This window comes from Centroberyx affinis, unplaced genomic scaffold (genome assembly GCF_046629955.1).
Source record: "Centroberyx affinis isolate AG114_WGS23_722 - 3 ecotype Tasmania unplaced genomic scaffold, CSIRO-AGI_Caff_v1 ptg000962l_1, whole genome shotgun sequence".
NCBI lineage: Eukaryota > Metazoa > Chordata > Actinopteri > Beryciformes > Berycidae > Centroberyx > Centroberyx affinis.
The window spans coordinates 92,044-104,633 of record NW_027279534.1 but is presented as its reverse complement, the minus strand read 5'-3'; the positions used below and the strand labels follow the sequence as shown (position 1 = coordinate 104,633).

The 12,590-nt window shown below is 41.2% G+C and overlaps 1 protein-coding gene across 1 annotated transcript in view; it reads left to right on the top strand.

Annotated features, from left to right (window-relative positions):
* The window catches only part of acvr2aa (activin A receptor type 2Aa), a 46,122-nt gene that overhangs the window by 13,309 nt on the left and 20,223 nt on the right, over nt 1-12,590 (top strand). The window contains exon 2 of the mRNA XM_071522158.1: nt 6,488-6,701. Within this exon, the coding sequence (XP_071378259.1) occupies nt 6,488-6,701 (214 nt within the window). The remainder of the gene's footprint in view (nt 1-6,487; nt 6,702-12,590) is intronic.

Sequence of the window (12,590 nt, the reverse complement as noted above, 5' to 3'; positions counted from 1 at the left end):
GCACAGTAAATGACCCTCCGTCCATTCCCCCCTCGCAGTGATTGTGCAGAATACGATATTCAGCTATCTGAATGGGAATGCTATCCCATTACCATCTCATCTGACCCCATCTGATCCAAGAGCAAGTAAATCACAGCACCAGCAGTCTAGGTTTCTATCTCCAGGGTTCTTATGCAAGCCTGGAAAGTAGGGGTGTAACGGTACACTCGGCTCACGGTTCGGCACGATACACAGTTAACAGGGTTAACTTGACAAGTTTAAATGGAAACAAATTCTGAATGTAGAACACTCCTTTAGTGCTTTCGCATAAAACGTGCAAAAACAATATTTTAAATTAAAATTTTAACCATATCTTGTGTATTCTTCAGTGCGAAAAGCAAATAATAGAATCTCTTGAAATAAATCAGCTTTTAAAAACAGATGCTTGACATTCTTTATTTTGTAAAAATAAAAGAATGTCCTCTTTACAGTAAAGTGCAAATATCTGAATATGGTTGAACTAACATTCTCCAAAAACCTTAGTTGGCCAGGCAGGCCACAAAGCTCAGTTTTTTTTGTTGTTGTTTTTTAGAAAATTAGCATGTCAACATTTTCAGGCAGCAGCTGACACCTTTGACAGTTCACAATGTCTCCTGCTGTTGAAAAAAAAAAAAAAAAAGCTCACTTGGGACTGAGGTAGCTGGAACTGTTAGGTAAGCTTTCGCCACAGGGGCAAGCGTTGGATAAATGCTCGCATTTTCTTTCCACCACTTCAGTGGACAGTTGGTGAGTGGGAGAGAACGTCTCTTTTCTGTACATGTCCATCTCTCGCTCTATCCCTTTGTTTGACTGTGCCGGCTCCACGGCGGGGAAAGAGTCCCCCGAGGAGATCCTCTAATGCCGTCCTCTTTGAAGGAGGTCGGTCCTGCTCGGCTCCCTCTGAGGCAGCCGGGTCAGGCTCTCCTGCTTTATGGGCACCTACTCGGTTCTCTCTGCTGCCTTCACAGTGACACGGCTCTACAAAGAGGAGAGGCAGCATAACACTTCTGAAAATCACTTGTTTTTTTTTGCTAATCGTGCAATTACACATAAATGTAGTTATTTAAACTCATCCTCCTTCTGTTACTCACACACACACACACAGGTCTATTGTTTTATTATCTGTTATTATTAGAGACACTGCGGGGGTCTTTTCATCGCACAGGACGTTTGGTGGCTGTCTTCAGAAGATTGTGCAATTTCACTATGTGATCCGCATCAGTGATGTCATTGTCATCCAGAGTATTAATGTCCCGTGCATTCCGCCGCAGTTCTGGGCTGACGAGAGCTGCTGTTACAGCTGCTTGCTGTTCAAGATAGCGATGTAGCATATACAGCGTGCTGTTCCACCGGGTGGTGATGTCAGTTATCAGTTAGCACGGTGGCAGTGCTACCTACTGCTGTGGAAGAAGGATGCAACCCTTCTCACGCACCCAAGCAAATGACTAATGCGGGGAACCCCCAGCCCACTTGGGTAGCCAGATTTAACGTGTGTAAACACCTGATGTATGGTCCCAGCCCGGCCTCTCCATATTCCTATGGCTGTCTGTCACAACGGTGATGGTCTGGTTAACTCTTCCAAGCTCCGAGTCCATAACGGGCAATTTCAGCACTTCTATATCTTCGCCACTGTGCGATTCAAACAGTGTTTGGAGCATAAAAACAGTAGCTGTGTAAATAATGTCTAAATCAGTAACAACCAGGGTAGGAAAAGAGAGCTAGCTGAAAAAGATTGTTGTGGTGTGGCTGTAGATCCATTCAGTAACATTCAAGTAAAAGTGAGTAAATGGGATCTGATAGGGCAGTGATTCTCAACCTTTTTCATATCATGGACCCCTACTTTAGTCCACATTAGGGCCACGGACCCCCATTTGATGAGATTTTGTCTCTTGAACCCAAATCTGAGAATATTTTTATTGTCAAATATGATTTTGTCCATAATTCTGTGACTAGGCTATCTGTATTGTAGGTAGAGAGATAACAGTGAAACTATGATCAGAACAGTCATTCTTCTACATTCTCTAATTGTGTTAACTTCATGTAAATTAAATAATGGTGAAGTTTAACAATCAGTTTGCTGGGGACCCCCTGGAACCCCCTCAAGGACCCCTGGTGGTCCCCGGACCCCAAGTTGAGAACCACTGTGATAGGGTAGATCTGTTTCCAAATGTTGGTTATTGTGACACAGTAAACTGTCTTATCTTTAGCCCTAGTCTCCTAGTCTCTAGCCATAGTCTCTACTCCAAAACACTCTGAGTCAGGTCAGTTAACCTGAACTAAATGTTAGCCAGCTAGCTAACTAGCCAGAAGGCTAATTTAGCAAAGCAACCAATGTTAATCTTTACGTGCAGCTACTAGCCACTGCTAACACTAGCTTGTAACTACATATGTTAGCCAGTGTGCTAATCAGATGTGTTAATAAGACAGTGGTGGGTAGCTTAGTTCCCAGTCAAAAATAGCACAAAAATGAACTATGTCTATTCTGATTCATTGAGACGGACAAGTAGTAACTTTATATATGGAATCAGCTGTTCACAACCGCTGCTGCTCAAGAGCAAGATGGTTGCTCTTGGGTGTGTTACATCACCTGAAATCCCTGTATATAAATAAGTGTGCTGGAACCGTGTGTTTCCCCCACAGTAGTAGGCTCTGCTTGTCTAGGTGAAGCAATGTGAAGTGACTTTTCTCTCAGGAGGCACTCATTAGCAGTGGTTAATTACAGGGCCACAGTCGGGGCCCTCCACTGGCGTCTGATGACAGACGTCTCTGGTAGTGATCAGTATATGCACCCTGCAGCACCACAGATATTGTATACTCCTGGCTCCACACTGGCAACAGAAGCAAGACTTGAGCAAAGTGTTGGTGTGTGTGTGTGTGTGTATGGGAGGCTGTGTGTTAGTGTGGCATTTATTATGGTGGGCCACAGATACAGATTTTTTAGGACCAATACTGATATTTTAGGGAACAGTGAGGTCGATACTGGCCAATACCCCCAACCCCTTGCCAAAAATAAAAATCCTAATTAGACAAAAAATCGGTACTGAACTACTAGGCAGGTCTGTTTACTCTTGGCAGTGATATTATATTGCATTAAAAACAATGTATGGTATACAGTCATATACAAATATAGCCGCAGCCAAGCATATATAGCCAAGCCACCATGAAGTGGTTCAAGCCTTTATTGACAGGTAATGAAAGATTTGTTAGTGGCTCTGAGGCAAATTTGTAGCACGAAGATAGCTGGATATCTGTGTGTTGCAAGTTTTGTGTAAATTGGTCTTACAATGTAGGAGTCATAGGCTTTAAAACTTGGAAAATTTGGCCATTAATTATAGTGGCCCCATCAGGCCAATTGTAGTAATATTTGTTGTGCAGCATTTGCACACAACTTTATATAACTGGGAAATGTAATGTCTGTATCACTTACCTCACACTTATCTCACAGGAATTTGTGAAACAACAACAATAGGGTTTCAGCCCTATTGGCTTGAACCCCTAATTAATGATATTATAATGCATTAAAAGGATTCAAATAAATCCATTAATGTAACTGAATGGATAGGGAGGTAGGCAGAGGGCTACAATATTGTTAATGAAACATTATTCATTTTATGTTTGCCATTATTGATGAAAGAAACGTTAACAACCAATGCTCTCCAAAAAGCTCACTGAAGATGTGCGTCATTCTATACATTATTGTTTGTCTGAATACTGTGCTATAGATATAGAAACAATCAGCATAGACTGATCATCAAAGAGATGAGAATTCCCATGTTATTCTTTTTTAGGCATTTTCATGCTTTATTTGACAGAGTTAGTGAGAGAGAGACAGGAAGGCATGGGGGGCGCCCCTTCCCATGTTATTCTGCTGTGGGTGATGACTGTGCACAACTTCCCCACTGAATAACCCTGGACTACAGACTCGACTAAAGCCTCCTCTGAAAGCTAGATGTCTTCTTGTAAACAAAAGTTACAGCAACTTTCTACACCTAGTGGGGGACAAACTCTCATACAAAACGTCAGCAAACGATTTTAGTAAGTGTCCAAAAAGACATGTCAGTTTACCATTCAACTACGAAGCCCCTGAGTGGAATAGAATAACAGCTTCCACACCAAAGTCAGTGTTTCCCCTGTATTCATTTAGCAGCGGTGAGCCACCACAGCACGGTAACCTACCACAACTGTTAGAGAAATTGTGAAATAAAATAAATCCATCATATTTTAGCCTAGTTTCCCTAAAACTCAACATGACTCCAATGTTTAGAACGAGAGCTTTTGTCATAATAAAGTCCCCAAATAAGAACTAAACCAAGACCAAAATAAGGAAAGATGTGGGACCAAAACCAGAATGATTCCCAACCACCACTGCTACAAAAAAAAATCTAGGGGAAACACTTAAAGTATGGCCTGATTATTGAATGGAGTGTCGACATAGCAGACATTAAAGTTTAATTGGTGGAAAAACTTAGATGGATGGCTTGTTAACAGCAGCACCATAGGAATAGAAAAGATAGGCATATACACACAAGCAGATGAGGAAAAAAGCAACAGCTGAGTTAGCACTAGGGTTGGGAACCCTTGGAAAAAAAATTGCAAGTTTCCCTTATCGATTCCCATTAACGATTCTTCCAGTATTTGAACCTCGCTCGGCCGTTTGTAGCAATGTGTGTTTTTAACCACAACGGCTAATCTATGCTGACAAATAATATGTTTGCTGGCAAATGTTTTAGTGACCGCTAGACTGAGCTAGCAGAGATGTGTTTTTGTGTAAAAGGTGTGGAAGTTATCCAGTTTGGCTGATGAGCCTGTGCATGGGAAACACAGCAATACCAATATACATTTATTTTACCTAATTCAAAATCAAATCTCCAAATCCAGTCATTGACACTTGTAGTCCACGTTACTTTTACAGCAATAAAACTAGGGCAGATGTCACTCCCTTTAAGGACTCCCAATGCAAAACAAATTGCTTTGTAATGTCATGTGAAGTGGGTAACCATGGGCATTTCTAAAGCCTTAATAAAACACTTATAATAATAAAAAAAAGTGCTTTCAAGCTACCTTACAAGACACCACATATCTTATGATATTCAAGTCTTAACAAAAGTCTGTTGCTAAACCTGAGGTGCATTCAGCAAGGCATTTGTTAGCCAGTGCAAGACTACAAACACATTTTGTATTTGAATTTCTTTTAGCATTAGCAAACAGCCTGGGGATATAGTATGACACTTTGGCTAAGTATGTGAGATATGTTTCATATGTATGTATGTGATATGTTTTACATTATGTTGCAAATGTCTCAAGATTTAGGAAAATACACTTTTATTGAACATAATAAAAGTATAATCTTTAAAACAATTATTGACATTTATTGTCAATTGTTAATTCTTTCTTCTCTTGATCAGTCAGTCTTTTAAACTCATCAGAAAAACGTGATCTGACAAACAAGTTATTAGTTTATGAAAAAAATGTCTCATGTAACCGCAGCTAAATTGACATCTACCCGGTGCTTGTTGTCATAATCGTTGTGCTGACATTATCAGGTAAGCACAAAGTTTCTTGTTGATATGCTTTACTCACAGCTGTGTGACTTGATCTGGATATGAAGCGTCCGTAGCACAAAATAATATAACGTTAGTTTCTAAAGAGATAAGACGGAGCCCTTTCCTCTCCTCTCCTCTCCGTTTATATGCTTTACTCACAGGTGTGTGAATTGACCTGGATATGAAGCGTCCGTAGCTCAAAATAATATGACAAAGAGATAAGACAGAGCCCTCTCCTTCTCTCCTCTCCTCTCCTCTCCTCTCTTCTCCTCCTCTCCTCTCCTCTCCTCCTCTCCTCTCCTCTCTAATTCAGCGGTGGCGGTCATATTTCAGGTGCATATAGGGGAAACACTGCGGTAGGTTTTGGGATCACAGCACCTCCCAGCCAGGCTTGATTGAGGCTTGTTTGTTGAGTCGAGCTCTAGCCTGTGTTTGTATGGGAGTGAGAGTTGACAGGAGGTCACATCAAAACATTGTCAGATTTAAGGCTGTTGCTATGACAACAGCTAATGGGGATTCTTTTTTGTAGTAAACTATAAAGCCACCGTATGAGGCTTCTCTTCTCATGGTTACTGGCCCACTGAACTTGCCATGCGTGAGAATCACATTTGTTAGGCTTGATCTTTGGATGATGCATGGTATCAAAGAAGACTGAGTACTCTTCTCTCTGAAGTAAATTACTTTAATGCCACAGAGCAAATGACAGCATTCTACTTGTAGAGTTATCTGGAAATCTGGTTTCTGATGCTCTGTGTCCAGACCCGAAATGGGTCTCGGGCGTAGCTCTGGTGGGTCCTCACAAGGTAGCGATTTTCATTAACCTGTGTTCCAAAGTGAGAAGCTACATTTCTGGATTAGTCTGAGCAGCCGATATCATTCAACCTTCCTTGCTAACTACCCCCTCCTTTGCTCACTGTGCTCCTCAGGCGCTATCTTGGGACGTTCGGAGACACAAGAGTGCGTCCACTACAACTACAACCCCACGGCGGCAGAGAGCCGGGGGAACCACAGCGGCATTGTGACCTGTTCAGGGGAGAAGGACAAGAGGCTCCACTGCTTCGCCACCTGGAGGAATGTGTCGGGCACGGTGGAGGTGGTCAAGCAAGGCTGCTGGTTGGATGACGTCAACTGTTATGACAGGTATCCTCTAGTGTTTGCTCTGTGTCTGTTACCGTGAATTCACTCTGCAAGCAACTTGGTTGATGGGTCGCTCTGTTTGGACCGGTTGTGGGTGGAACCAGAAGCTCCGATTGCATCTATGTAGAGCTGAGAGAAAGACGTTTGATTACTGACTGAAATTGAAGCATATCATAATATTTCAACAGTAAGTTGGTGAAAGCCTTGATCATTTGCACAGTTCCCATACCAAGTATTTGACAGTTCACCAACATATGGAAAATGTGCAGATGGTATTTTGACCCCGTTTTGTGATATAAGCAGCCTGAATATCAGGCCTCGATTTCTCTTTGAAAATACTACACAAAATAAGGAAATAGCCAGTGGCAACAGAAACAGAGAGGGCTCATTGTAGCAAAAAGGCTTCAGACTTCAGCTGAACAGGTTTGTGAAGAATCACATTTCTGTGACAGATCACTGTGATTAGCTTTTAAGTGTTAGTAGCACATAGGCTTACAGTATAAAGTGAAATACTTAAGTGCTTATTTGGCGGCTTAATGTTGCTGCTTTGTGTTGCCGTGTCTTCTGTATGAATACAGCCCATCGTTATGTTACACGTTCCGTACATGTGTCACTTCTCCAGGCTACATGGATTGCATTTGTTGATTGAACAAGGTGAGAATAAAGCGGAAAGTGTAAAAGCACATTCCATGCTATTTGTGACGTGGGCTGAGTTGACCATAGTCAAATGACCCTTGTTTTCATTGTAGGCAGAGTTCAAGTAATTAATTTATGCAACTGTCATTGCCTTTTTGTTTCATGCCCCGAGCAGTGGGTCTTGCCTGTTGGTGCGGGCTATTACAATTTTAAGAAGAATGAAATGCGCAACACATTCCAAAAATGTTGACCAGTAAACAGTTTGTACATGCACAGGTTGAGGTCTGCCTGGATGTCAGCAAAGACATTCAGAAATATGTTGATAACATTTGAGTAAATTTCCACCAGCACCATCTTCAACAAAACTAAATCAATCACACATGTTGCTGTACAAAATTGGCCTGTACAGAGCAACAAATTATGGGTCCATTCCTCTCAGTATTTATAAGTGTGCCTCTTACTGGAAAGGCAAAGTGTGCCATGTCCAGATCACACAGATGCGGGAAGGAGGCTAGATTGCTCATAATTACAGTAAAACAGAGCTCCTTCAATAGGATGGCAACGTGTATTTACTTAGAACCATATTCATTTTTTATAGAAGCAAAGCACGCATTGGTAAAAATGATGACCATGAAAAAACCACATGCACACAGGTGCACCTCAGCAGAATTGGGCTCCTGGCCAGTTGGCAATGCCAAAACGGGTAATGTCCGGTTGCAATAACAAGAAGGACATTGGTCAGTTTGCACAATAAGTCATTCAAATTAAGTAATACTTTAGCATGCTAAGCAATATCCGTGGCCATGTCGTACCACACGTACCACAGTGCTGAGTTTGGAGAGAAAATAGGCATGCGGAGACCTGTTTCCAGCCACAGTTAGATCCTAAACACAAGACATTCTGGATGTTCTGTATGTGGAGAACCTTCCATGACAATGACAATTATTTTGCAAAACCAATGAATTTTGTGATCTCTAAACAACAGACAAATCTGTATCTATTGTCATGAATGTAGCATGATACAGTACTTGCTATCCTAACAGTGTCATCGTGTGTGTAAAACGAGCAATGAAAAGTTGGCTACTATATCAAGTCAGCATTGTTCATATGTTCCAAATTATAATTTTTTTAAATCTCAGTTGTCGTAATTTAATTTCACAATAAGCATTTTGTTTGTATCACCAAATTCGATAGAATGATATTTTAGCACATCATTAAATGATATGCAAGCTAGCCTACATCTTTCATAGGGTCTGACCATAGACTGTAAAAAAAGGTGGACGTAGTGAGTGTGACATCACCCATAGGTTTCTGATGGGCCGTTTTGAAGCCTGGAGATTGTGTTTACGGTCGCTGCCATGTTGACATTTTTTGGAGCCAGAGCCAGAGCCAGAGCCACAGGTGACCTGTCAATCTCTAGGAAAACAGCCCCGTTTTATCCATTTTATCCTGTTAATGACACAATTATTTTGAAAATCATCATAAGAAGACAAGAAGTGAAATTAGCTACTACCTATTAGCATAACATCTTGTGGAAAAGATTTGTTAAGTTGGGTTGTGGTCCCATTGACTTGCATGGAGTTGGGCAGGGTTTGGAGTCTTTTTGGAGCCGGCAGGTAGTGGACATTGGAGGAATTGTCGATGCTGCCACTTCTGCATTGGCTTCAAAATTCACACAGTACTGAAAAAACAGTTCTGACTGAAGCCTGTGCACCAGGACAGGGGGCAAATTTTTCTGTCCACAAGCCACAGTGGCTGTAAAATTTGCCAGCTGCTTAAACTATTTTACCAACCAACTAGGTTTGTACAACAGAATAAGACCTCCAAATGACTAGTCTAGTCTAGTCTACCAGCCAGTGCCAAAATTTCCCAGCAGTTGGCTGGTGTTAATTTGCCACCCTGATGAGCACTGTTTACATCCTGTATACCAGAGCCTGCTACACTGTATTGCTTATAGGAGCACAACTGCCATTTGCACAGTTACCCGATATTAAAAGTAAATTTGTCAACTGATTTTAGGCTTTTATGTAATCCAACATAAGAACGAACATGATAAAAGCTACACAATATACAAGAGGTGCCACACAACAATTAAGTCATTTTGGAAATACTATGAATGTGAGTAACATGGATCACACTGCACAGGTTGTTTAGAGACAGGAAAACTAAAAAGCGTGTTATTGAGAGCAACCAAAGCACACTTGAACAAATTACAAAACTTCCACCTACAGGTCTGAAGTAGATAACACAATGGCTCGGTTAAACACTCAAGATTTTGACCCCAGCCACTTAGTGAGCTGGGGCTTCATAAGAGTTTTTTATGCTAAGGCATTACATGATTGACAAGCACACATTTGCCTGGTATTGCATAACATGCTTTTTTCAAGGGAAATTAGCCAAATTGCACAATTCTCCACACTGCTACTAGTAAACTCAGCATAGCTGTATAGCTTAACAATCTGAGGTTGTATGGTAATTACATTGTAGTGTTATTATAGAAATACTTTTTTCCATTTTTTTACTTTTTCCACTCTACTTAATAAGCCTACTAAGCCTTCCTGGTGGCTCACTTGTTCAGCATGTGTGCTCTACTGTAATGCGCCGGCCTGGTCAGTGTTGTTCACTTGTGCTGGGATCTTTATTTCTTGCTTACAAGTCTGTAAGCAGGATCCAGTTGACTCTGGTTTTAACAAAGGGGGTGACACTTTTGTTCTTAAAAGTGCTATGCCATCAAGGGGTGAACCTATTGAATAGAAACTGTGATGCATTAAGAATTGTTTTATAAATGAATCAAAGCCCTGTGAACCAACATCAAATCATGATTTCCACCTCTAGTAGCCCAGTCAGTGTAGTGTGAAATCAGTTTATGGTTCGTACACTTGTAGATAGCATAACCATACATAGCCTATAGCTTTTACTGGAAATATTTTCTGCAGTTGAATCACTAGAACAATACACATTTAAAACACCACTTGATTTTCAGTGAATGTTTTCGGCATTACCATGAGGCTGAACCAGCTTATGTTCAGGAGAGGCAACCCCTCCCTCTTAATAGTCCCCCATCCTACCTCCCATAGTTCAACTGCTGTATCCAAGTGAATTTTGAATCACAACCGATACCGGCAGTAGACCAAATCCTGCTATCAGTACTGACACTGGACTGATATCTTTATTAGAAACGGATGTGATTCGGGTGCCCAAAAAAAGTCATGAATAATTACATTCCTCATCAGAAGGCAGTCGTTTCTATCCTGTGTCTAGTGGAGTATCTTATTTCAGGTAATTGCACACATAAAAAGACTGCGGGGAGAATGGATATTTTTCCGCTGGTGGGACAGTTTGGATTGATATAGGCTTTTCAAGTCATGTAAAAGGTGTTGAGTGCACAGGAGCGCCGTGGACCGATGCCAACAGCTCGACACGGAGGAACAGTGGCCTCAACTTGTTCAAACACCCCAGTCACACTTAGTCTCAAGTGATGTTAACACTGGAGATGGATTCAAACAAGCTTTGCATATTCTAAAACGTCCCTCAAGTCAGGATAGAAGGTCTCAAGAAATGGCTTTGTATGGAATGATTGAATTTATTGAAGTTGAAACTGCTTATAGAAATCAGACTCATGATGTTCTTACCAAGTTTTTATCCTGTTAAAACCATATTGCATTGAAAAGTCCTAGATATTTAGTTTTCTTTAAGATATTAAATTGATACTGGACTCTTGATTTGTTCTGACTTGACTTGCTGTTACATTACATTTAGACTTGAGACTTGTGCCTCAAGACTCAAGACTCACTTGGGACTTGAGCAAAGTTGACTCGGCCACACCTCTGCTATACACACAGCCTATACATCAGCTGACTTAAGTGTTGCACTTGAGGCCTCCTCTGTTGTGTAAACATGTTTTGCCTGAGTTCCCCCCCCCTCTCCCTCCCATTCTCCCAAATCAGATGGTATCTGCTCAGCTCTCCATCCAACATGCCTGCCAGAAAACATTTCACTCTTCTTTCTAGCGTGACAGGGGGAGAGAGAGAGAGGGCCTGAAAAGGCTTGGGTTTCTTGGCGGCTCTTGTCTTAGCATGCCGCTGAACCCATTTACCTCCCACCTGCAGTAACTGGATCGATCTGTTTTTTGAAGTGTGGCGTGCTGCCACGTTATTATTCAACGCGAGTCAGCAGGTAGCCCAGGAGCTTCCTGATGCGTGCCTGCCCAACATGTAAACAACTACCAAAATAAAAAAAAGGAATAATAATTTAGCAGTGAAACATGGCTCTTTTTGCTCTGGCAAATCTAATGAGCTTGTTTATCTCATGTTTGTTCAGAGCGTAGCTTTTATGTACATTAACCCTCCTGGAACCTAACATTGTTAATGAACTACAGAACTCCAGTCTCCCTATATTCCTTTTCACTTTTTTTCCCTTGCCACCAAACGTAGATTTTTAAAAAAAAAAGTACAAACACTCCAATAAATGACTGTCTGGAGCCCTGTTTGCACGGGACTAATGTTACCTGGGGACGTCCGGTGGTTTGTAGTAATTGCAGAGATCATCAGTGATTTGAGTCCTATGCAAATCTGCCATGTCTGTAATTTGTACAGTAATAATTCCTGTGCAAATGACCTACTGTACTGTCCCCGGGTGACACTAATCCCATGCGATAAAATAGGTTTGAATTTAAAAATTTGAATTAACATTTGAATATTGTTAACCATAAAGCGGGGCACGTCTTTGAAAATGAAATGTCAAATGACTTTTTCATGAACACCGTCATATTGTCAGCAAATGTGCATCATAATACATGAAAACTCAAGAACAAATTGGATTATTGCATTTAAATAATGCATCCACAAGTGGAAAATGAAAATGCTACTGTGGGATGGCATTATAATTTTCCAATTTGCATTAACATTTGAATATAGTTAACTGCATGCTTCCGTACTTGAGAGGCCTAATCCGTCATTTCAAAGAAGCGAAGGCTAAGTGCATCAAGCTCTTCTTGCCCTGAGTTCAGCTTTGCCTGACAGCAGCGGTCGTAGAAAATGGTGCACTGACAAAAGTGGTCCCCATAGGATATTCTTATATTACAGTCATAAAGCAATGTTTGATACATTATTCTCTGATTTTTTTATTTTTTATTTTTGCAATGATGTGTTACGCCTTTGGTGTTCAGTGTGTCCCTGCAATGGAATAAGAGAGGCCGGTGTCAAAAGAGATGCAGACACAGGACTTTAGTGCTTTGTGTGTGTGAGAGAGAGAGAG